At 33.7% G+C, this 22,910-nt stretch overlaps 3 protein-coding genes across 3 annotated transcripts; 1 reads left to right on the plus strand and 2 right to left on the minus strand.

The window, feature by feature from the left end:
- Positions 1-1,105: 1,105 nt before the first annotated feature.
- igl (IQ calmodulin-binding domain containing protein igloo) lies at positions 1,106-13,430 on the minus strand. Its single transcript, XM_018511809.1, has 4 exons — positions 12,896-13,430; positions 5,052-5,309; positions 4,856-4,980; positions 1,106-1,949 (listed from the first exon to the last, which is right to left on the minus strand). The coding sequence occupies exons 1-4, from the start codon at positions 12,972-12,974 to the stop codon at positions 1,800-1,802; spliced, it is 612 nt and encodes a 203-aa protein (XP_018367311.1). The 5' UTR covers positions 12,975-13,430; the 3' UTR covers positions 1,106-1,799.
- Positions 13,431-14,632: 1,202 nt separating this feature from the next.
- Positions 14,633-18,085, minus strand: LOC108763893 (BUD13 homolog). Its single transcript, XM_018511815.1, has 6 exons — positions 17,752-18,085; positions 16,090-17,046; positions 15,555-15,819; positions 15,309-15,460; positions 15,016-15,200; positions 14,633-14,874 (listed from the first exon to the last, which is right to left on the minus strand). Exons 1-6 carry the CDS (start codon positions 17,865-17,867, stop codon positions 14,702-14,704), a joined length of 1,848 nt encoding a protein of 615 aa, XP_018367317.1. The 5' UTR covers positions 17,868-18,085; the 3' UTR covers positions 14,633-14,701.
- A 1,417-nt stretch (positions 18,086-19,502) lies between these two features.
- On the plus strand, positions 19,503-22,774 carry Vdup1 (arrestin family protein Vdup1). Its single transcript, XM_018511818.1, has 6 exons — positions 19,503-20,079; positions 20,277-20,401; positions 20,636-20,853; positions 21,769-21,915; positions 22,027-22,248; positions 22,336-22,774. Exons 1-6 carry the CDS (start codon positions 19,967-19,969, stop codon positions 22,525-22,527), a joined length of 1,017 nt encoding a protein of 338 aa, XP_018367320.1. The 5' UTR covers positions 19,503-19,966; the 3' UTR covers positions 22,528-22,774.
- The last annotated feature ends 136 nt before the right edge of the window (positions 22,775-22,910 follow it).

Raw genomic sequence — 22,910 nt, forward strand, 5'->3', positions numbered from 1 at the left:
GTGCATTCATTTTTAACTATATTATTTTAAATGCCTTCTGCACAGTAACATATGCAAAGCATCTGAATAGATCATTTACGTGAAATAAATAATATCGGAAAAATTTTAATAAGAAATATTACAGATTTTAATATCAATAATATTTTTAATATATCCACAAGTTTTATTTTGAAGCATTAATATGCAAATTTCTGCGTCAAATAGAAGTTCTACTGCATTAATAACATAAAATACTACAATAATAAAATACAATATCTTTTGTGTCCAAAAGTTTGTAAAATTATTTGAAAGTTTGGAACGTTCTCTTTCTTAATTCTTTTTATATATAATTATAATAATACAGGAAAGATGTTTCTAAATTTATAGTCCCTCTAAGTATAATAAGTCGAATAGTATGATGGGACTAATTATCAGTTTATTTTGCCTTTAGGTCAATACTTTTTTCCAAACTCTCAAAGGAGAAGCAATCCTACACATTTTTACACTTTCCACATTTAAAATAAAACAGATATATACGTGTGTATGTATATATATATATATATATATATATATGTATATACACACACACACACACATACACACGTATAATATATATATATATATATAAACTTTTTATAAGAAGGGAAAGTGAAAGAGAAAAATAAAAAAAGAAATTGTAGGAAAATGTAAAAAGTGCAGTCAAGAAATATACTTTTAGTTATCACATTCCATTTCAACAATAAATTAGGAATACAAAATAAAATCGTGCTTTAAATATTTGTGTATCATGATAAAAAAATATTCGAAAAACAGACTTTCATCGTTAGTTTTAGAATTGGAAACGCTACAACCATACCGTTTATTTTACACAGATACAGGAACTTATAAAAGTTAACATGCATATATTGATATTGGTACATCTTAATATATGCTCCGTTTATCATGCGCAGGACGTTAAAGTTATATTCTATCGCGTTCGTCGCGTTCCACTTAACATACCTACCAGATATGAGGATTTTGCATGTTTGTTATTCTGTTGTTGTAGATCACAATTTATATTGAGTATTATGTCGGGTAATTATATATATAGGGGACTATCTGTTCTCTCTTTTTCCCCTATATCATCTTTTTTTAGTGTTTTACATAGAAAGTATCGTTACCATGTTGAAAAGTCCTTTGAAAAGTCTTGAAAAATCTGCCTATATGTATATCCCTCCGTTCATATATGGCAGTAATAACTCATAAAAAATGTAAGTGTAAATCGATAGTATGAGGATAGTTTAAGAATGTGGTCATGTAGCGAATTGTGTGAAATGTACTTAAAATCGATTTATAGGAGTCGGCTCAAGGAACAATCTTGTTTTATTTACCATTATAGTTCTTTACACAATGCAACTTTGTTCCAGAAAACTTTTTATATATCCACAAATAATAGAAATATTTAAATGTTCCCACATTTGTATGCCTCAGCCTGTAAATATCTCGTTTGAAAGATCCTCATTTTAGCCAAAGTAGAAAGCGCTTAAATCTCACTGGTCCCGGGCAAAGGCTGGATTAATTGTTAACGTAAAATAAACGGTATCGTTGTTCACAATAACTAGTGGCCCGAAGTAAACTAATAGTCAAATTCATTCGGCTGTCCGTTGTTCGGCTTGTCTGGAATGCCTCGTATATATTTTACGCGCATAATTTACTAATTTATGGATGCTACATTATAAGGTACAAGAAATAGGGGATGGCGTTTGAAACCTGTTAAGAATGGCACTGACTGTAATAAGTAATATTCTATCTCCCGGCATCCCTGCATTTGAGTAAGCGTCTTATTTTTTAGAGTCGTCGGCAGTAGAATGGATGTTGACCTCCTGACGGACCTTGTGACCGCGGAAACTTGCTTGAATCTTAGTCGCTGCCTTATGCAAGTCTGGATCGGCCAAGTCGATCCCCTCTAATTCTTGAACAGCGTCTTGCATCTGCAGCAGAATTTGAACAAAAGAACGTAAAACATAGAACGCCATAGCCGTTCGTTAATTTAAGGCACCCTAAATTTTTTTCATCCTCGGATACGGCTCCCCGAACTGGAACTTATTCGCAAACGGGATGTCTCTAGCATTTATCGAAGTTACCCTTCTTATCTTAAATGAGACTGCACGGAATCCCGCTGTGCATCAACTAGTCCGTACATAATTAATCGATACGACACGAAAGTAACTTAAACATTGTAGGCCATACCGGTCTACTGGTCTTGGGACGAGCTTTAGTAGCGCTTCGATACCCAGATGATCATCTTTAGCTTGGAAGGCAACTGTTGATTATTCGCCGAGCATTCGTGGATCAATGTAATGTCAAAGAGTCTAACAATAGCTTTCTCTCACGGATCTCGGCACAGAAATGATCGATCACGGCGACCTTGTATATCAAAACCTGTCATTATCGCTTCATCGATCGAATCGATATCGGCATATCAGATTGAGAAAAAAAATTACTTTGATTACAACACAGCTTTCTTAGCTATTTATTCTTGTTTTAATATATAATTTTGTTTTAATATAAAACACAATGTGAAAACTACGCGACCATAGCGATTACTTTCCAGAATATAATTTGAAAAATGAATTTACTGAAATATTAATTTGCATTATTTCTTAAATATATTTATTGGAAGATGACTATAAAATTAATTTATTATTTATCAATAAAAACTCTATTAATAAAATATCTTTTCTTGTAACACTCAGGAAGCTTTAATCTAGGAGATTGGGTTGCTACATAAAGAGTAAGGCATCTTACTCTTTATCATAATTAGTTGCATTCATCCTATCTCTTTAATCATTCTTAATATCAACAAATCAATAATTTTTAATACTTTTAAAATTTGCTTGGAAAATCTTTTACTCTTTCTCTTTTACTCTTACTCTTTCTTATAAGCAAGATTAATTAATAAAAAATGTTTAAAATTATAAAAACTATTGAATTCAATATTAAGAGAGAATATATTATTTTCTGAATTTTATATATTTATAATTACACACACAGAGAGAAAAGTATTTGTGACTATAATTGCATGGTTAAAAAATTATGGTTAGGAGGTCCATTTTTAGGGTTACTACTGCTATAATATTAGTAATAATAACCTTATATGTATAGTTTTCTCAAATATGGAAAAATTATACTATGAATTATAATAATCTAAACTATTAATATAGTAAAATGGTAAGATGCGAATATAGTAAATAAAAATAATTATTTTTATGTTATATAAGTGCAATCGTCATATTATAGTAAATATAAATATTTTCTTAACATTCGCTAACTATTTATATGGTAATAATTACTAAGAGGTACGGTAAAGAAAAACTAATTTGCATGATAAGGAAAAACTTATACATGTCATAGTTGTAATGATCAGAGAATGGAAAGTTATTTTTTAAAAGTAACAGGTTACAGTTACTCGTTACAGAGTAGAAAAAGTAACAAGTTACGTTACTAGTTACCAATTTTTTAAAATAACTCGTCACAGTTACCGTTACTTGAGAAAGTAACTTTTAGTTACTTTTCCGTTACTTTTTTTAAAATCGACGACCACCAATCATAGCGGATAAGTGCCTAGGGGTTTTCTAGTCTTAAGTGCTATGAGTGACTTATGTCCAATCGAGCCGTATCTAATCGTGTGCAAAGTAACGATAAAAGTAACTATAAAATTCGTTACCGTTACCAAAAAAGTAATTTGTAACTGTAACTTCGTTATAATAACGAGTTACTTTCATTTCCTGATAATAATCATATTTCAATGTTGAAGCAGCTATAACGTGTATGATTATATATATATATATATATATGTGTGTGTGTGTGTGTGTGTGTATATATATATATATATAAAACAATTATAAATTTATAGTTGATCCAAAAAATGACTATAAATTATAGTACTTGCAAACATTTTTTTTCTCTCAGTGTATATAAAAAAAATATATATATATGTATTATATGTATCTATAACTCAAATAGTTTTATTAAATCAGATTTTACATTAAATGATTTAATCACACGGAGAGAATTTTCTCTTAGAATTTAGCCTGAAAATCATGATAATAGTGGGACAACATAGTATTTCAAAGAATTGTATATGAGTTTCTTTAATTTACTAATATGTGTCATAATAAGATATGTAATATATTTTATTAATTTTACTAAAGGGTATAGTAAAATTTCAACATTTTAAAATATGTTACGCAGTTTATGATTCTTTATTATTTTAAAAGAATAGATGCTAAGTAGTCATGAATATATAAAATAGTTTATACAATTTTTACCATACAGCATGATATTTTTAATCTGATTTAGTCGCTTATAATTTTACCATGTAACTTAGTAATTGATCGACTGTAATCGATATTTATCGGTTATTTTCGTTGTCGAGTGTGTTTCTAGCTACACTAGAACTTACTCACTTCAAAACATTTTACAATCTGCATTATAATTTTTACTACATCATTTATAAGAAGTCTCTTGTATATTTCAAAAAATCTATCGTTACTGATAATATTTCATTATTGTCAAGTTGTTCCAAGCTTATTACCAAACATGATGAAATTTGTAATGAATTTTGCGGTAAAAAATAACGGAAAATTCTCTCCGTGCAGGAGCAAAAATTTATTTCATATTGATAATAAAAAATGACTAATGATCGAGTATATTTTCCTGATAATTAGATGTAATATTAGATTAGGTGAAGTTCTGAAGAGTCAATAGAACTCGTGTTTAAAATTTTTATGAAAGGCCGAAGGTAGATGCTAGATAAAGCAGCTTCTAACCCTCTCTAATCAATAAGTAACAGATCTATATATGTATACATATTTAAGATTGACAAGTAACTTACCTTTTCTTCTATCTTAGCAGTTGCACTCTCAACCATATTCATCGCCGACTTGGCTGCAGCTTGTTCCTTCCTCGACATGTGGCCCCGGAAAGTCGCTTGTATCTTTTTCGCCGCGTTACAGAGCTCTATCAAATAGAAGCTGTTTCAAAAATGATTCTTGCTCCGAACTCATATCATAGAATATATAATCGCTCACCCTGATCGTCGGAACGGAATTCCTCCTGCAACTGTTCTTGCGTAGGTTCCGTAGATTCGGAGGATTTTTCGTCTGTTCGTGTCTCCTTCGACGCTGTTTCCGACACTCTTAGACTTTTCCTAGCGTGATGTCCACGGAAAGCTGCTTGTATTTTTGTGGCTGCTGCCTCTTTCTCTTTCTCTTCGTCTGGGTCGTTTTCTTTCCCCTCGTCTGCGGACTCTGCTTTCGTTGCGCTGTTTTCGGCCGCCTTTGAAATATCTTCAAACAGAAGTAAAATAAAAAATAATTTCGTTTTCGGCTTAATTTTATGCAGAATGTGAATTAGAGATGCTACATCTGATATAGTTAAAGATTTCTTGAACGATAATAACGGGCATAATGATAATATAAAGAAAAGCCGATAAGAATCAACGGATGTCGGTATATATAATATTAATAAAATATTATACACATACAATTAATTTATCATTCGCAGTAAATTGCATGAGATAAACGACTTTGATCCGGTTTTCTTGTTAATGCTTTTTCTCATCCTTTGATGTAGGTTTTAATATTATTATATTATATTTTATTATATCTTAACCCGTGTTTTCTTGCCATTTAAATTATTATATTAAATTGAAAAGGACTCAAATTGCTCTGTGTTTTTTACGTATGTAATGCATTACGAATAATGAACTAAATGTTTTGTTAACATTACACATCGACATCCGCAATGATTTTATTGTTAACTTTTCTTTCTTATTTCTCGTTTTAACTTATTCTTAGAGGCTTTGCCACTTTTTATAAGAGCCAATCACAAATAATGAAATATAACCGAATATATCAATTGCTTGATATACATCTGTAATTGCCCTCAAATATATTTTTCTTAAGAAAATAGTGACTATAAATTGCCCGAAAATCCATAGAAGATTGGAAGAGAAAGGGTGCGGCTTCTGATACATCCCGTATATTAGAAATGGCTGCCGTGTTAGCCACAGTTCACCTACATTTATTCCGAACATTTCACCTTCCACAGACACGTCCAGAGCGACAAGTATCGATTAGCATTTCTATTTTCGCGCTGCACGTTCGAGATTATACGGCGCCTAATATACATTTTTAATATTTCACGCCTTGATGTGAAATGATGTGACAAATATTAATCGAGTCTTCCATCTCTTTTATAACAAAGTTAAATCTTTGTGCCTCCAGTGATTAATCGACGTATCGACATAAGCAATTATTTCACACGGTGCGAATTTTCCTTTGAAAATCATAAAAAGTAATCCGGCGAATCTATCATCATTTTCCTTCATCCTTTCTGACGAAGGAACAATAATAAAAGTTAATCCTCGTATTTTACACCAAGATCTATTTCTAGGGTTCGATTATATTCTCAATTTAAGTACATCTTGAATTTTTTAGAAATAAAATAATGTGTTGTGTTTGATCAGGATTAAGTCGATTTTTTAAAATTAAGTGTTATGAATTGTTTGAGCTTTTTCGAGATTAAATGAATGAAATAATTAAATATAAAGTACAAGGATCAAGTGTGACAATATTGGAAACTGAATTTTTTTCAGAAAAGAGAACACTCCAGCTATTGAGCGCTTTTGCGCGACACCGTTTCTTTAGATTACCACTTGACGGACCAAGTGGAAATTCAAGAGATACAGTGACATTTTTGTGACGAGCAATGAATTCTTCCCCAGTTATGCGCTTCTCGGTTTGTCACATTGTGCAAAGGCAGATCGATCGTACAAGTCCGCTGTAATTTTATCGACGTTTATGTTTATATATATTGTAAAGCTTTCTCAAAGAAAGTAAAAAGTTTATTAAAGAAAAAGAATAAAATTGCATACATTTTTTATGCGTGTACATAAAAAGCGCGCATTAAATTCCATTTCAAACTAAAGGCTTGCCTGAGGACCAAATTACTACTTGTACCGCGATTTCATCTTCGAGCATTCCCTTTGCGCCTGCCTCGGTATTTTTACGGCAATAATGTCTCTTAAATGCTTGGACTTGCTTTATTTCTCTTCTGATATCACGCAAGGATGTTTCGCCATCGATCTACCCAGACCTTGTTACCACAACTCTCGAGGAAATCAAACTTCCTTTCCAGAGAAACATTATCTTGATTATAAAACCTTTTTTAACTCTAAATAGATAAACTTCATTTTTGTTTGTTGTTCATATCAAAACTATAAAGATAAATTTAGCAACATCGTAAACTATTTTATTTTTATAAAATGATATTTCTGTCGAAAAAAAATGTTAAAAGTCATAAAAACAATTTCTGAATGATAAACTTTTAACATTAAATTAATATTATACTTATAAATTATAATTTTGCAATTAAATGCCATTTTTTGTTTAAAAGACAGAATATTTTTAACATGTGAACCTACTATTATCAGTTAATAAAATATCAATCAGTTTCAAATTATTTTTATTGAAAGAAGATTTTTCGTAGTTCAAAAATTATGCATAATGTTTAATAGATTATTGTCTTTTCTTGTATCTCTAAACACAAAAAAACGTGATAACGATAAATTCAAGTACATTTGGTAAAGAGATTTATAAATCTTGATATTCACTTTTGATAGAGACTGTTTTCTTTTCTTTAAATATCTGAGAAAATGTATTTCGCGCATCTATCAATCGGTTTACATTCCTTAACTGCGAAATAGCAGTCGGTTAGTCAAACAGCTGATCTCAAATAGATTTTAGGTTTCCGAGGGTGCGACTACTTCCGTTGCTTATTATAAAGATTCCCATTTTACTTGACCCGGCCCGGTCACGGGGCGTTCGATATGGTGTCCTCGGTTGTGCAGGTACGAAGTACAAGAAAGAGACTCGCGTTGCACCTGACAATCGCGTCGTCGATGATCATTTTGGACTTTACCTCTCGCGCTTTATACGCGATATTAACAGTGGCAAGCGCGATTCGCGTGCCCTGAGACAATATCACTTCAAGCCCCCGCCCCGGTCATCGCCGCCCGCCACCCGCCTCTTTTAACCCGATTTTCCGCCGACGGTGGCATGCACGCGAGGATCGTTGCATCGCGAGGTGGCGGCTGTCGGGTCGCACTCGCGCTGCGACTCACCTTCGTCGCCGCTCGCTCGCTCGCTCGCTCGGCCTCTCACCTGCACATCCACGCGCGACTCGGTCTGACGTGCAACTGACTGTTCCCGGGCACCGACGACCCCGTTTATAACAGTGACCGATCACGGCCCTGCCGCGCCGCTCGTTCGCAGTCGCAGTCCTCGGATTCTCGCCCTGCGACCGAGTAGTCCGAGTACACGCCGCGAAACAGGGCCGTCTCGTGGATGTCGTTCAACCCTCTGTGCTTCCAACTTTTTATATATTTCTGCTTTTTTGCTCATTTCCTATTAATAACTAGAATCGAGTACTTCTATTTGCGGCCGAATGTTTAAGCGCTATTAATTTACGAACGTAAGAAGATCGTCGAAAACATTATTTTCGGTCCACATTTTGGACTCTCCCGGCCTAAAAAAAATATTGATCTTTTTTTTCTTTCTTTTTAAAGTATTGGAAATGGTCCAAAGCGGACCGAAATATTTTATGCTTTTGTCAATATCTGGAATTTTAATTAATTATGCATTTTCAATTGCAGTTAAAGTCTTTTTTACTTTTCTCACACTATCGTGCCCATTCAATCTATTAAATTATGAATATTTAAACAATTGCATCATTGCGTACTGCAGAACTGTACTGAGAAAAATCGTATCTTAATATATGTTTTACAAATACGATTTATAAATTATTATAAAATTATCTTTTGTTTTAATGTAAAAAATGACGAGGCTTATATCATTAAAATTCTAATATAAAGAAAAAGAACGCTTGTAAGCCGAGATAGATATTTTTATTATTCAATACTACAAAAATGCCTATTACGGTCGAAGCTGGATCTTTATTGCTTTAAATAATTAAATCTTGAATTACTAATATACACTATATATTATATGTACTTATGCATATATATCATATTGTAGTCTTTTTAGAACTGCGCGTCGAATTGTTTTTTCGGACTATAAATGCAATTAAAACTACTCTAGTAATCGCGAATTAAATTGACAAGCAATTTAATAATTTGGTACTACCATCGAGCATCATATTATAAAAATGTTAATATATTGAAACTGTTAATAAATTTATTGCGAAAAATATTACCTCGGCCGGGACTTGAACCCGGATCTCTTGTATTCCGTACAAGCATCCTAAACCATTAGGCCTTAATATTTATTATTATTTAATTTACAATAACTTATTATCGTTGTTACGTCGTGTACCAACAAACGTTTCGACCTTTTTAATAAAAAATTATCCTCAGTGTTACAAAATATATAATTAATATCGTCGAACTTAATAAAACGTATATTAGAGAGCAAGCATTTTAAAATTATTGAAGAATAATCTTTGAAAGTTAATAATTGCGCGCGTCTTTGATCTATACTTTATAAGTTTGACGATATTAATTATATTTTAATCTTGTAGCAGTAAGAATGACCTGTTATTAAAAGGTCGAAACATTTGTCGTTAGTTATTGTAAATTACATATTAGCAAAAACATCTAACTCGGCCCACAAAGTCTTCTTTTGCTTTACATTTGAATTATCTTTTGTATTATTTTTTGCTAAAAAGACAATATAGAGCATATTTTGCAAACGATTTAATCACAACAGCGAAAATACTGTTATGACATTTAAATTACCAAGAAGCCAACGATGAAAGAAGATTAAAGGCAAAGCCGACATATAAACAGTTTACATGCTCTATTTAAATTACGTCAGTGAACGACAAATTGTATAAATCGTATAATATATAAGCTGCTTATTTAATTACTTGATAATTACTTGATTATATTCACTGCTAATCGCAAATACTGAAATTATTATATAACCAAAGGGCAACATTTAATCTATATTCAACTTTCGCTGAGAAGAAAAATGCAATCGTGGCATAGTTTACATCAATTATTATACTTCTTCTTTTTGTTATCTTCTACACTTTCATTACGTGTGAAATATTCTTTGGAACAAGAAAAGAATTACTTTCAATTACAAGTACAGTCACTTTGAGCCTGGAATGATAACGCGATCCACAATTGTATACGACAGAACTAGGTCAGACGTGTTATTTTTTATGTATAGATTGTTATAATTAGATTAGCCACAAGATTAGTTCAGTTACCAGAAAGTACACATATTCATAACTTATTGGAATTTTATTGTTGGAAATATACAACTGAAGATTCAAAAAAATTTTTTTGATATTCAAATATCTCTGCATAGAAAGAACAATTTTGCTGAAATATTTTGAACTATATAAATACGGATTTGAAAACAAAGTTTTCAAACGCAAATGAAATGGAAAGCCAAAACTACATTTAAAAGCTTTTGTTAAAACATAAAACATTTTTATATACGGTGAAACATTACGTTCTCACATATATAGAAAGAATAGTTTTGTGGAAGTACTTAAAAATTTAGCTATAGATATAGATAATAAAAATAACTTGGTTGAATCATCAAAATAATTATACACATAATTAATATAGGAATTTCAAGCATGATGAACAGTGCTGCAAAAGGTTTTAACATTTTAGCAACCAGCTTGAGCATTCTACATAATTATTTTAATTATTTTATGTAGAATTAAAATAAAAAATATAATATAAGGCTACTCAAGATAAACTTAATGTAAATATAATGATGTAATGAGGAAATGTCAATGTGAATCGACACTAGTTATTCGTGTGTAACAATTTAATATATACACACGAATAACTAGTGTCACATTGGCATTTCCTCATTACATCATTATATTTTTATTACAAATAAAATTATTTGTAGATCTCTTTCTAACTAAATTTTTAGATACTTTAGCAAAATCATCCTTATCATGTGAGAAGATATTCTACGTTTTATTCTAAGAAAAAAACAACAATTTTTAAACATTTTAACAAAAATTTTTTAATGTTACATTTCACTTTTCGTTCTCCGTTTGCAAAAGCTCGAAACTCTATTTTCAAGAGCGATTAACATAAGCTACACCAACAACTTTTCGCAAAACTTTTATATATCGATTCCATTCATCATTCTGCAGTAGCATTCCCGCGGTTTGATCGGCATTCTTATGCGAACCACATAGTTGGAATCTCTATGTAGTTGCGTCGGTATTGATGAAACTTACAATCAGTATCTCACATGCGGAAATTTATCGAAGCTTTGAGTAATTGATTTTACTTGATCTCCAAGTTACGTTGTACGGACTTTTACTACCAGCCAGTAAAGTAGGAATGGCCGAAACTCAATAATTAAATTTGCTGTATCAACTTCTGATAAATTAAGTTCTTTAAATATAAATCAATATGCTCTTGTAATTGTGTAGTGCAATACTGAAACGCGCGAAAAGAGACATTATCATTTTGTTAAAAAAAGAACATGAGTTCAAACAAATTCTTCCTAATAAACGTCTCAAACGAGGAGAAATCAATATTCGATTTTCTGTGTTTATTATTATTATTATTGTTATTGTTATTACTACTACAAGTTATTCTTACTGTAACGTTCATTAATACTTACGAAAACTCAGGTACTGTTTATTATTATCCCATAAATACTACTTTGTGATTCATTTATTATGATAAAAACATCGCGCTCCAGAAATGGAGCTTTTTATTAATGTTTCTTTTATTAAATCCGTTCCTTCATTTATTTTAACTATAGACTCCATCATCTTGTCGTATCTCGATTATAAAAGGAAACTTTCGTAGTTCTAGAAACAGTGAAGGGTTAAACCTTGACATACATCACGCGATCAGCACTTTTATTCGGAATTTCGATATATCCCCATCGGATTACACGAGCGTTGAGCGTCCTATTTTACATTCGCCAAGATACGTTCATTTTCTGGCGCGTTATCGAGGATGGTATATTATTGCAAGAGAGAAGAAGATGGAGGAAATTATAACATAAAATTTCTAAAAATCTAATAAAAGACACAGAAAATAAATAATGACATCTGAGCATACAAAAATATCCATTTTATTAATATCAATTGTAAGTTCATATTCTATGTGTCCGATTCCGTTGTAAATAACAAAACAATTAGAATTAAGATTTATTCTTAAATATAATTTTTACTATACAAACAGTTTTCTTAAAAATCATTTACATCACAAGAATTATATTCGATTGAAGTAAAACAACAATTTATTGATTGTCGATTAAAAAAAAATTATTTTTTAAGAATTTTCGTTTGATTTCGACCGATCGTCATTAATAACTCAAGTCTCCATCGCGGTTTATTGAAAGGATAATCAAGAATGATTTTTTGGCTTGCAAAACATGAAGAATAATATTTCAGAGGAATGCTAAAAATTTCTATATTCATCATTGTGCACATCGAACGCATTCGTTATGAGGAAAATAGTCGTCCGTTCTGCCGACCCTACTGATTGCGTTGATATTATTACTGAAGCGTGCACGCAATCAGTTTGAAGAATCTAATAAAGTGAACAGAGGTACATTTATCATCGTGAAACAAAGCAGACTGTGTCATTGTCAAGATAAACAACGCCGTAGTTTTGCGACAGTCACACTTTTTAAAGATTAGATACAAAAAACTGCAAAACATAAAAATCAGAAAAAGCATAATACGAGAGGTAATCATCGTCAGTACAAAAACTTAATATCATGCAAACTCTATAGTAAAGCGGAAATATGGAGACAAAATTAGATTATGTTTATCGTATAGCTTATTTTAAATTTGCATAATGACTAATATTGTTTGTACGATTAACAAATCGAAAGGGATGATTGCTCACCCCCGTTCTTGATGGAATCGCCTTCTTTCGCCTCCTCTACAGCCGGCTGGACGCTCTCCTTACTGGTATTACACCCCATGTCTCCTGATCCGTTCTTCTCTTAACTTTTCTTGTGTCAAATTAAATCGGACGTCGTCAAAAAGTACCCGTATTATTGTAGTTCTCTTGTTAACATCGCGTTATCAAATAAAAACAATTAAATCATCACTTTTCTAAGTGGAGACTAGTCTTGTAGTAAATACAAGTTACGTTCTACTTGTTCAAAAAGCTAAAAAGTATAAATGTTCGTCTTGCACTTTCCTATTGTCTTCCTTTTTATTAACTCTTTTTCTTCCACTCACTTTTTCTATCATTCACTGTTCGAGAATATAAAACGTCGCGAATGTAAAATGCCGCGTCGTACTTTTTCTACGTCTCAAACATCCTTTTAAATTATCCTTTTGGTAATGAAAAATAGCTGTCTCTAGTCGCGACTAAAATTTCTTTGAAGTTCTCAAAAGTATATCTTGCACTTTTAATCGAACTGTGAAAATTTGACGACTTTCATTCGAAGTTACTTTTCTCTCCTTTCGCTTTCTGTCTCTTTCTCTCTTCATCTACATATGCGCGCATACATATATGTACGTTGCTCCTGCGCCCACCCCTTGCTTCCCACCGTTATTCGGGGGTTACTGACACGTCGCGTGGCGCCGGCACCTGCGAGACAATCCTTCACACTTGAAAGTAATCCGACACCTCTTCATGCGTCTCGCTGTCACGCGACGCCCGCGGTGTTCTGTCGCCGTTGTCTCCTTCAACAAAGGAAGGATTCTACCGGCCGATAGTGACTCACCGAAAGTCAAACATCACCGCGAGCTGTGCACGTAAAGACGAGAAATCCCGTCGACGTCGCGAACGATACTGGCGTCGCTCACTTACGACCCTGCCCTTGCTCGCGTGGCGACCAAGCCGGATCGTACTAGTCTATGTATATGTCAACAGATATATATTCGCGCCACACAGTTACCTCCGTTTCTCGCGCCGTGGAGGAGCCGTGGAGGCGGTGGAGGCGGTGGAGGCGGCGGCGGCAGCGGCGGTGGCGGCGGCGACGGCACGCACGCGGAAGAGATCGCCGCGTTTTAACCGGCGCGAAGCGACACGCTGGCTATGAAAGCCTAAAGCGCAAGCCTCAGTGTTACCAATGTATGACGGTTGTCCTTCCGCGAGGATTCGGCGCCAGGACTCGATAGAGATTGCACGATACGATTGTACGGCGAACCGTAAACCGTTTCGATCCGGTAATCGCCTCCCTAATCGCACGCGCCGCGAATGACTATGTCAAATGTGCGCTCCGCCACTCCCAATACTCCCATACTACCCGCCATCCGGAGTGGATTCTAGCGACCTTAAAAGCGCACGATCGATTTCGCAGACGGTGGTATTCCACTCGCCTAGACCATCGCCGACAGACCGTTGCCAGACCGGCGCCAGCTTCTCCGTTCTTCTCGTTTTCTGGAACGAATATCGATTTCGCGGTCTCCACGCGTGTTACCTTACTAATATATCTCGATTGTTTTGCGCGATGTTAAATTACTATTTGCGAGGAACAAGGATAAGACTAAAGATTAGAATAATGAAATGATTCTAAACGATTCTTTCATATTGGAGCAATCACACGGTTACACGTGTCTGTCAGGAAGAAAAAAAAAAGATATACTTAAATTATCAAAACATTTAAAATTCTTTATTGATTCTTCTTTATTAACGATCGATAGAAATAGAATTGGAAACTCCTTCTACTATAGTAATACATATGTGTGAACATGATCACATGTCGGCTGTACTCCACTTATAGGCATCTTCTTGTAAAGCTACTTTTGCATTTTGTGCTTCGTACCACTTCTTCTCATATCCGTTACTTCTATCGACCCCGTCCCATCGATGACCGGGTTTAATACCGAATCGATTTGGCGCGTATGAGCCTTGATATTGTGGTGGATCTACAATTAAAACGATTGAATGACAATTGTTTTTTAAGTATACAATAGGAAGAGAAATGTAAATATCTCTCTCTCTCTCTCTCTCTCTCTCTCTCTCTCTCTCTCTCTCTCTCTCCCCTCCCTTCCTCTCTCTCTACATACCTGGCTTTTTTTTCCCCTCTTTTATTTGTTTTTGTTTTATATACTTTAACATAGGATCACCTTCCCTCTCTTGTTCTCTCAATTCTTTATCTAGATCTGCGTCATCTGCGTATCTCGCCAAAGGTTTATGCATCTCGTACAAGTCATTTTTTAATTTTTCCTCGCGATCCTCCACTTGTTTCAAACTAGAAAAAGACATGGACATTTATTGTCATGGACATGTATTAGCGAGAGAATCAAAGAATTTATCAGAAAAGCAAGAACGAAATAAAGATGAAAGAAAAATGGCTCACCCTTTGCCCCATTTGGCGTACTTCTCATCTATCTCTCGTTGTTTCATTTCCTGTTCTTGTTTTTCTGCTGCTTCTGCTTCTAAATTGCGCTTCCTTCCCGTTTTGTCACGTACAATCGTAGCTTGTCCTTCCCCAGTGATCTCTCTACTTAACTGAGACAATTCAACGCTAACTTATACTATCTGTAGTCTCCATGAATAAATAAATACTTTTATAAATATAACTTTGAACTATAAAGAATATTACCTTGCTAAAATGCTCCGCCTCTTGTCGTTTATGAGCTTCCGTTTCTTCTCGTAATGCTGTTGCAGCTTGAAATCCTGCTGTTTTTCCGTCTAATGTCTTTGTCGCTTGACCATGATGATCTCTGGAATGATTTCTCACGTGTCCACGTTCAAAAACGTTTGTTTCCTCATCCCAACGCGTCTTTTTTCTTCTCTCCCGTGTATCTCCCGATCGAGATTTATGATCTCTATCTTCATATCTCTTTTCTTGTTTATCCCTGTTTGATCTGTCCAAAAAGATTATTATATGTATTTATCACTTTGTTAATTCATATGCAACAAATTTTAAAGAATGAAAAGTAATAAGATTCCTTAAAATTGAAAACAATAATAATAAAGATTCAGTATTTGTGAAAGAAATTTCTTAATCTCAAAATATTATAAAAGTTTATTAAAAAAACGAATATTAATTATATATTCTTCTCTAAGACTAAAAATCGACTATATGTAACAACAGAATATTGATTATAATAATCTTCATTGAACGTCAAAATTACCTCGAAACCTCTTGTCTATCGTATCTGGATGAATTTTTTTTATCGTAATAATCATGCCCTCTATTGTCTCTACGTGAAATGGAACGTGGCGAATTATCCCTCCGGGATCGATGATTATTACGTCGAGATGTACTTGAATCTGAATTTTTGCCCTTCGTTTTCTTTCTGCTTTCATATAAATCTGTATCTAGATTCTGTTTGCGATTTTTTCTAGGTGGACTAAAATCCGAATCACTGTCTTTGTTACCTGAACTTCGATAGCTTCGTCCAGATGTACTGTGAGCCGAAGTCCGATGTTTCGTATTTCTAGGTGGACTTAAATCTGAGTCATAATTTTTAGATTTCCTAGGTGGACTCAAATCAGAATCATTATTTCTGGATTGTCGAGATGGACTCAAATCTGAGTCATAATTTTTAGATTGTCTAGGTGGACTTAAATCTGAATCATCATTTTTAGATCGTCTGTAGGAGTTTGAGTCGATATGTTTATGTTTAGAATGCTTAAATCTAGGTGGACTCAGATCAGAACTATCATCCTTTGATCGTCCATTTGGACTCAAATCTGCACGTTTATTTTTAGAATGCTTAGATCTAGGTGGACTCAAGTCTGAACTATCACCTTTAGATTGTCCATGAGGACTTAAATCCACATGTTTATTTTTAGAATGCTTAGCTCTAGGTGGACTCAAATCGGAGTTGTCATTGGCCTGCTTAGCATTTGTCTCATCAAGATTTCTTTTGTCTTTATCGACAATATGATTAATAATAGTTAAATCGCCTTCGTCATTCTCAGTTATAATTTTCCACCTTCGTTTATCTGTGAAATCAACTGGTCCACGTTCATCAACTATACCAGCGATTTGAGGAGCATCTTCTCCTTCTAAAAGGATATCGAATTCACCTTCTTCAATAGGTCTCATATTCTTCAAATCTATATCATCATCTATAATTTTTACTCTGCAAAAATATTTCCATCCGATTCACGTTCAGGTCAAAGATTTCCCTTGCAAAAACTATTTTATAAGGACCAAGAAAGCTTTTTAATTATATGATGAAATTAAATGCGCAAATATATTAATCGCCATGTATGAAAATATCTCGACAAAAATATGATAGAAATATGTTCTGAGTAATTAAATTTTTAGCATTATTTTTAAAATAATGTAATTTTATTTAGAAAATAATGTTCAATAATTTTATGTGAAAAATGTGAAAAATGATTGACGATATGGATAATAGAAATTAATATAATATTCTTAAGGCTTCCACAGGTGTTTTCTATATAAAGATTATGTATTTTGTGGATTTTCTCCGTGTCCAGATCCATTCTTGGAATGCCAACATTTCGTGAACCTTGCAGTACACTTCATCAGGGCGAGGAGCAGGTATCAGGCTGGTACCAGGAGCAGGTATACTGGTATCGGGCTACTCCTCGCCCTGATGAAGTGGACTGCAAAGTTGACTGAAACGTTGGCATTCCAAGAATGGATCTGGACACAGAGAAAACCCGCGAAACGCATAATATCTGTGTTAATATTATGTTTATGCAGCCACCGTTTACATTGCATTCTAGAGCATCGTGCACAGCTGACAACATAACCTAACTTCGATACAAAATATTCACCGTTGATTAAATTAAAATACTTATAAATTTATTCTTACGTTTGCATTCCTGTTTTATATTTCTTCTTCTTTTTTTTCTTCTTTTTTTCGTCACCATCGTCTAAGGATGTATATTTTTTCAAGTATTCCTTCTGACTAATTCCTTTATTCTCCATCACAAGTTTCTAAACCATAAACAAAACACGCGATACGATAAATAATTAAATCTCAATTCACGGGGCGAGATAAACCTAGTTATTTTTTAAATAATAAATTTATAGCAATACAGTATAAACACACTACTGCAAGTACTACACTGTCGACACTTCAAAAGGTAAAGGGAATCAAACATCAAAGGAAAATCGATAACTCGTGACAGTTGCAACCAGCTTCAGTATGCAGCACTACGTTGCCTAATGTAGATAATTTCAAGTTGTTTCTATTTCAGGGATAAATCAAGTCTGAGGGTTGCCAGAACTGTTTAGCTTTTCGAAATTGAATATATACGTGCGCGTTTAAAGATTACAATTTTAAGATAATCAATATAAAATATTTCACAAATGAGAGAGAGAGAGAGAGAGAATATTTTCCGATTTTTCTATTTTTATTTTTTTTTAAATACTTTTATTGTAATTGTAAATACAAATAAGAGATTATAATATATGAATGAATAAATAAATCAATAAGTAAAATCAAAATTTTGTAAAAACAAAAATCTCTTACAATTATCCCCGTCAAAATCTGATCAATAAATTAGCATGAAGAAGAAAATACATATAACAGAAATAAAAAACATTGAAATTATTTCATGCTGTCTTTTTTTACAATAAATTCATTCCAACTGAATATTTATTAAATCCATTGTAAATAATCTATAATTTATGTCAGATCTTAAGATGAAATTTTATTTATAATTTTATAAGTAATTATGATATGTATGTCTATACATATATTATATGTATTTTAATAGATTTTACAATTTATATTATATTTGGATATATTTTACAATATATTTTACAATTATACGCGGTATATAAAAATATAAAAATATAAAAATACTGTAGTATATCAATAATAAAAATATAAAAATAGAATTCTATTTTAATTCTGGTATAAATTATAGGTGAAAAATAGATTCATTTTAGATTCATTAGATGGATAATTTATCTGATTACTTCGATCATAAAATATGAGGTAATATTTTTGCAATAAGTTTCTTTACTACAATGACGAAATTTAATTCATAAGGTTATTATTATTATTATTTCAGATTGATTGTATTGCAAAAATTCGAAAGTAATCATATATCTGACATAAATATATTAAAAATACATATATATGAATATTATCAACATCTAATTTAAAAATGAAACTGACGCTTCTCTTACTTAGTTAATTTATTTATATACCGGTCTTGTAATAATTATTATAATTTAAAATGGATTTCAAATATTTAAATTTCGTCCAAAAATGGCAAAAATATATAGATCCCAATAAATTATCTTTCCGTTATTAAAATTAAATGTTATATTTAAGCGGTTAAATACATAGGAAATATCGTTTTCATTATAATAAACACAACTTTAATGGCTAACGCAACATTAAAAAAAACTAATACAAAACGTACCGTTATTTAAACGTACATACATCAATGCCAAAAGCAGTAACGTTGATTAGAGTACTGCTATTGGCCACATATACCTACAGGCAGGTGAAGCCAGGTGAGATCAGTCCGGATCAGACTGGATGGGAGGTGGTAGAGAAGCAACCAAGTAGGAAGGTAGGGAGCGAAAGTGAGTGCGTCTCCAAGAATGGACAAGAAGGTGCGGTGACTACTATGAAACAGTGACAGAAAATTTCGCGGTGGGTGAGGATACAGTCCAGAGTATCGGTGGATCGGTCTTCTCTCGATCGCTCATCGATCGTGAGAAGCACGGAAAACGCGTGCGTAACGTGCTGCCGTTGCGAAAAGTACGATGATGATGTGGATTGTGGTATCGTAACTGGTACCAGTCCACCAGCACGCAGAAAAAGAGAGATTGCGAAAAACAGAAAGAGAAGGAGAGATGCATGCCATGTTACGAACGTGTTGCTGATGCGATGCAAGCCAGTGATTCTCACTACGCATCACGAGGTAACGCATGGAAGAAGAAGGTTGCTCCTGCGCGTTCCTCGACGTGTATTCAGTGAGCGTGAAGCCGCGGTGACGTAAACGTGTCTGCATAAACCTCCTCCGCAAATACATAACGAAAAATATTCCCATTTCGGCAACAAGATGACGAGGAAACTCAGCAAATTCTTGATACTTTTCGATAACACGAATCTACTATATTTTCCTGGCCACTTCTTGTCCGGCCGTGTTCTCATAGAGCTGGACGATGAAGCTTAGTAAGTAACGTTTTATAGAAAGAGGGTATTGAGTTCATGGTCGAAAAAATCATTTTTGCGCGTAAAAAGATGTATGCGTTGAAGAAAAAAATCTTTTTTTATTAAGAGACGCGATAAAGTGTCAGATTTACATAAATGTGTACATGGTAGACCTAGTAAGTAACACAAGTTTAATAATGTGGGGTACATTACCGTAGCGTCTCGGGACTGCATTTCCACGTTGTGGGAGAAGGTGTAGTTCGAGTACGCAGTCAACGTGCCGAGAGAGTTTACGACAAAGAAAATTACATTGATTTTCGCATGCGGTTGTTGGGTGAACCAGGTGAATTTTAATTATTTCAGATTATATTGTATATATACAATTTTGAGGATATGCAATTTAACGTTTCAACAATAAGTGACGCGCTTCAGTAAATTATTTGTATAATATAGCATAATAGTATTGTATAATAGCTTAACAAAAATTTTCTCTCTAATAATTTACTGTGGTGTAATTTAGGAGATAGCTTGACGTCTTTTTAACTTAATTGAAGACACAAAATAATATTTTTAATAGGCGAAGGACCGTCATTGCTATCTCCCGGAATACATAGTTTTCCCTTCAAATTGGGGTTGCCATTGGGTCTACCTTCCACTTTTCTCGGAAAACATGGATGGGTGCAATATTATTGTAAAGCGGCTCTTCGCGAGCCAGGCGGACTTACTCACAAAAATCAACAAGTCTTCATCGTCATGAATCCGATTGACTTAAATCTGGAACCTCCGATATTAGCGGTGAGAGTTGTATTAGGATAATCAATAAATTAATCCAGATGTGATTTATCATCACGTGTTTTAACTCGTAAATGATACGTGGGTGCAAATTTGCACCAGAAAAATTTCCAACTCGTCGATATTTGAGGAAATTAATTTTGCTTAACATGCAGTTTTGAATGAATAACGTTTTTTTAAAATTCAATATTACCAATCGATTAGTTAGAAAATTTTACATTGAAAAACATAAGTTTTAATTCAATTAAAAAAAAATTGCTTAAAAGAGACGTATCTTTTACGGGTTAAATTCGTTGATTTATTGAGCTAGTCATATTTGTTTTACTAAAAAATTATTACGGATAAACATCCGTTTCCTGAGTGAACACCTTCACATAACCGATTCAGACCAAGGAAAGTGTTTCGCGCGTGCAATTGAATGAATACTCAGCGTTCATTATCATAACCCAAATACTAGTCACCGACCTGTATGGAAAGCGTTGCAAATATCTTCTCTCTCATGCAAAGACAAAGAATTTAAAGAAATTATATATTCGACACGTTCGATACAAATAAATTTAAGATCAAATAAAAAGACGCGAAACATTTCGTTTGCATGGTGATTCGTATTTGCATTGTTTTGCGCCAGTTGCAACATAACGATAATCGCTAGATCGTGATGGAATCACCACCCATATATTGCGGCAGCAATACATTTGCATCTCTAGAAAAAACACATGAAAAAATTTTCGCGTTGGCGGACAGCATTCAGCAACAAGCATTGTTCAATCGTAGATAGATATAGATATATCGGCAAATGTTAACGATCAGAATAAACGGACTTTCCTTTTTAAAATATCAGTTAATTTAGATTTAGAAAATTTAACTTGAATTCCGAAATTGTATGTATATAAATAAAATGCCTTCATGATCGAACAGCAACCTGCGAGGCAGGAGATTGAACAGCGCGTGGGTGTCTCTTGCGTATCGGGTGGTCCTGTATTCTGCAGAGTTAGTTTGGACCGGGGTGGATACGTACCCGGGGAAACGATCGGTATTTCTGCGACTGTCAGCAATCGCAGTAAGGTACACTTTAATCAGCATACAATAGATACAAAATTTCGACGCTTTTAATAAATACAATCTCGGAGGTATCTATACTCAAAGCACGAAAAATTTGAGAATTCGAATTAACAGGTGACGATGAAGTCAACCAAGGCGTCACTCACCGAAACGATACAGTATCTGTGTCGAGGTAAAGTGCTCGCTAGCGAGACTCGCGAGCTGGCTAGCGTTTCTAGGGGGAAGATTCGGCCAGGTGAGAGCGAGGAGTGGCTAAACGAACAAATGTACGTTCCTCCGTTGCCGCCGACGAATCTGAGAGGGTGCCACTTGATTAACGTTCTTTATCACGTTTACGTGAGTATCAAGAGAGAAAAATGTAATTGCGTCAGAATCCTCTTGCAAGGAATTCTTGAAATTTATCTGCTTAACGTTTCTCTGCAGTTCGTCATAAGCCCGAAGAGTCTGGACAAAGAAATCAAGTTACAAATACCGATCGTGTTGGCTACGTACCCTTTGAGGCCGGAGGGTGCACCAGTTGGTACGGCGCCGTCCAAACGGGGCGCTCATTATCCATCGACGCTACCCATCTTCCGACCTTGGCTCGACGACAAGGCCTTCGAAATACAAGAGTGAAAGCGTAATATTACGTATCTATTATTGGATTATTTCAAAATTAGTGTCTAGAAAGGTACTAATTTTCTGTGATCGTAGGTCACAGTTACGCCTCCATGCGTTTATGCTATACTTCCTTAAAAATCTTCATCGATTCTTGTATTGCTAGTCACAGCAACGCTCATGTAAAATTTTAAAGAATCGATGGCGATATTTGGAAATTACGTATCTGGTGCAATTATACGTACACGGAGAGAATTTTCTTTTAAAGTTTAAATTTTTCTAAACTTTTAAAATTTATGAAAATGTGGTAGTTGTGGTACAATACAATATTTTAAAGATTTTTACCATGCATTTTAGTAAAATTGGTCAAACTTATTTTATACTTTATTGTAGTTTATTAA

This window comes from Trachymyrmex cornetzi, unplaced genomic scaffold (genome assembly GCF_001594075.2).
Source record: "Trachymyrmex cornetzi isolate Tcor2-1 unplaced genomic scaffold, Tcor1.1 scaffold388, whole genome shotgun sequence".
NCBI classification, from domain to species: Eukaryota; Metazoa; Arthropoda; class Insecta; order Hymenoptera; family Formicidae; genus Trachymyrmex; species Trachymyrmex cornetzi.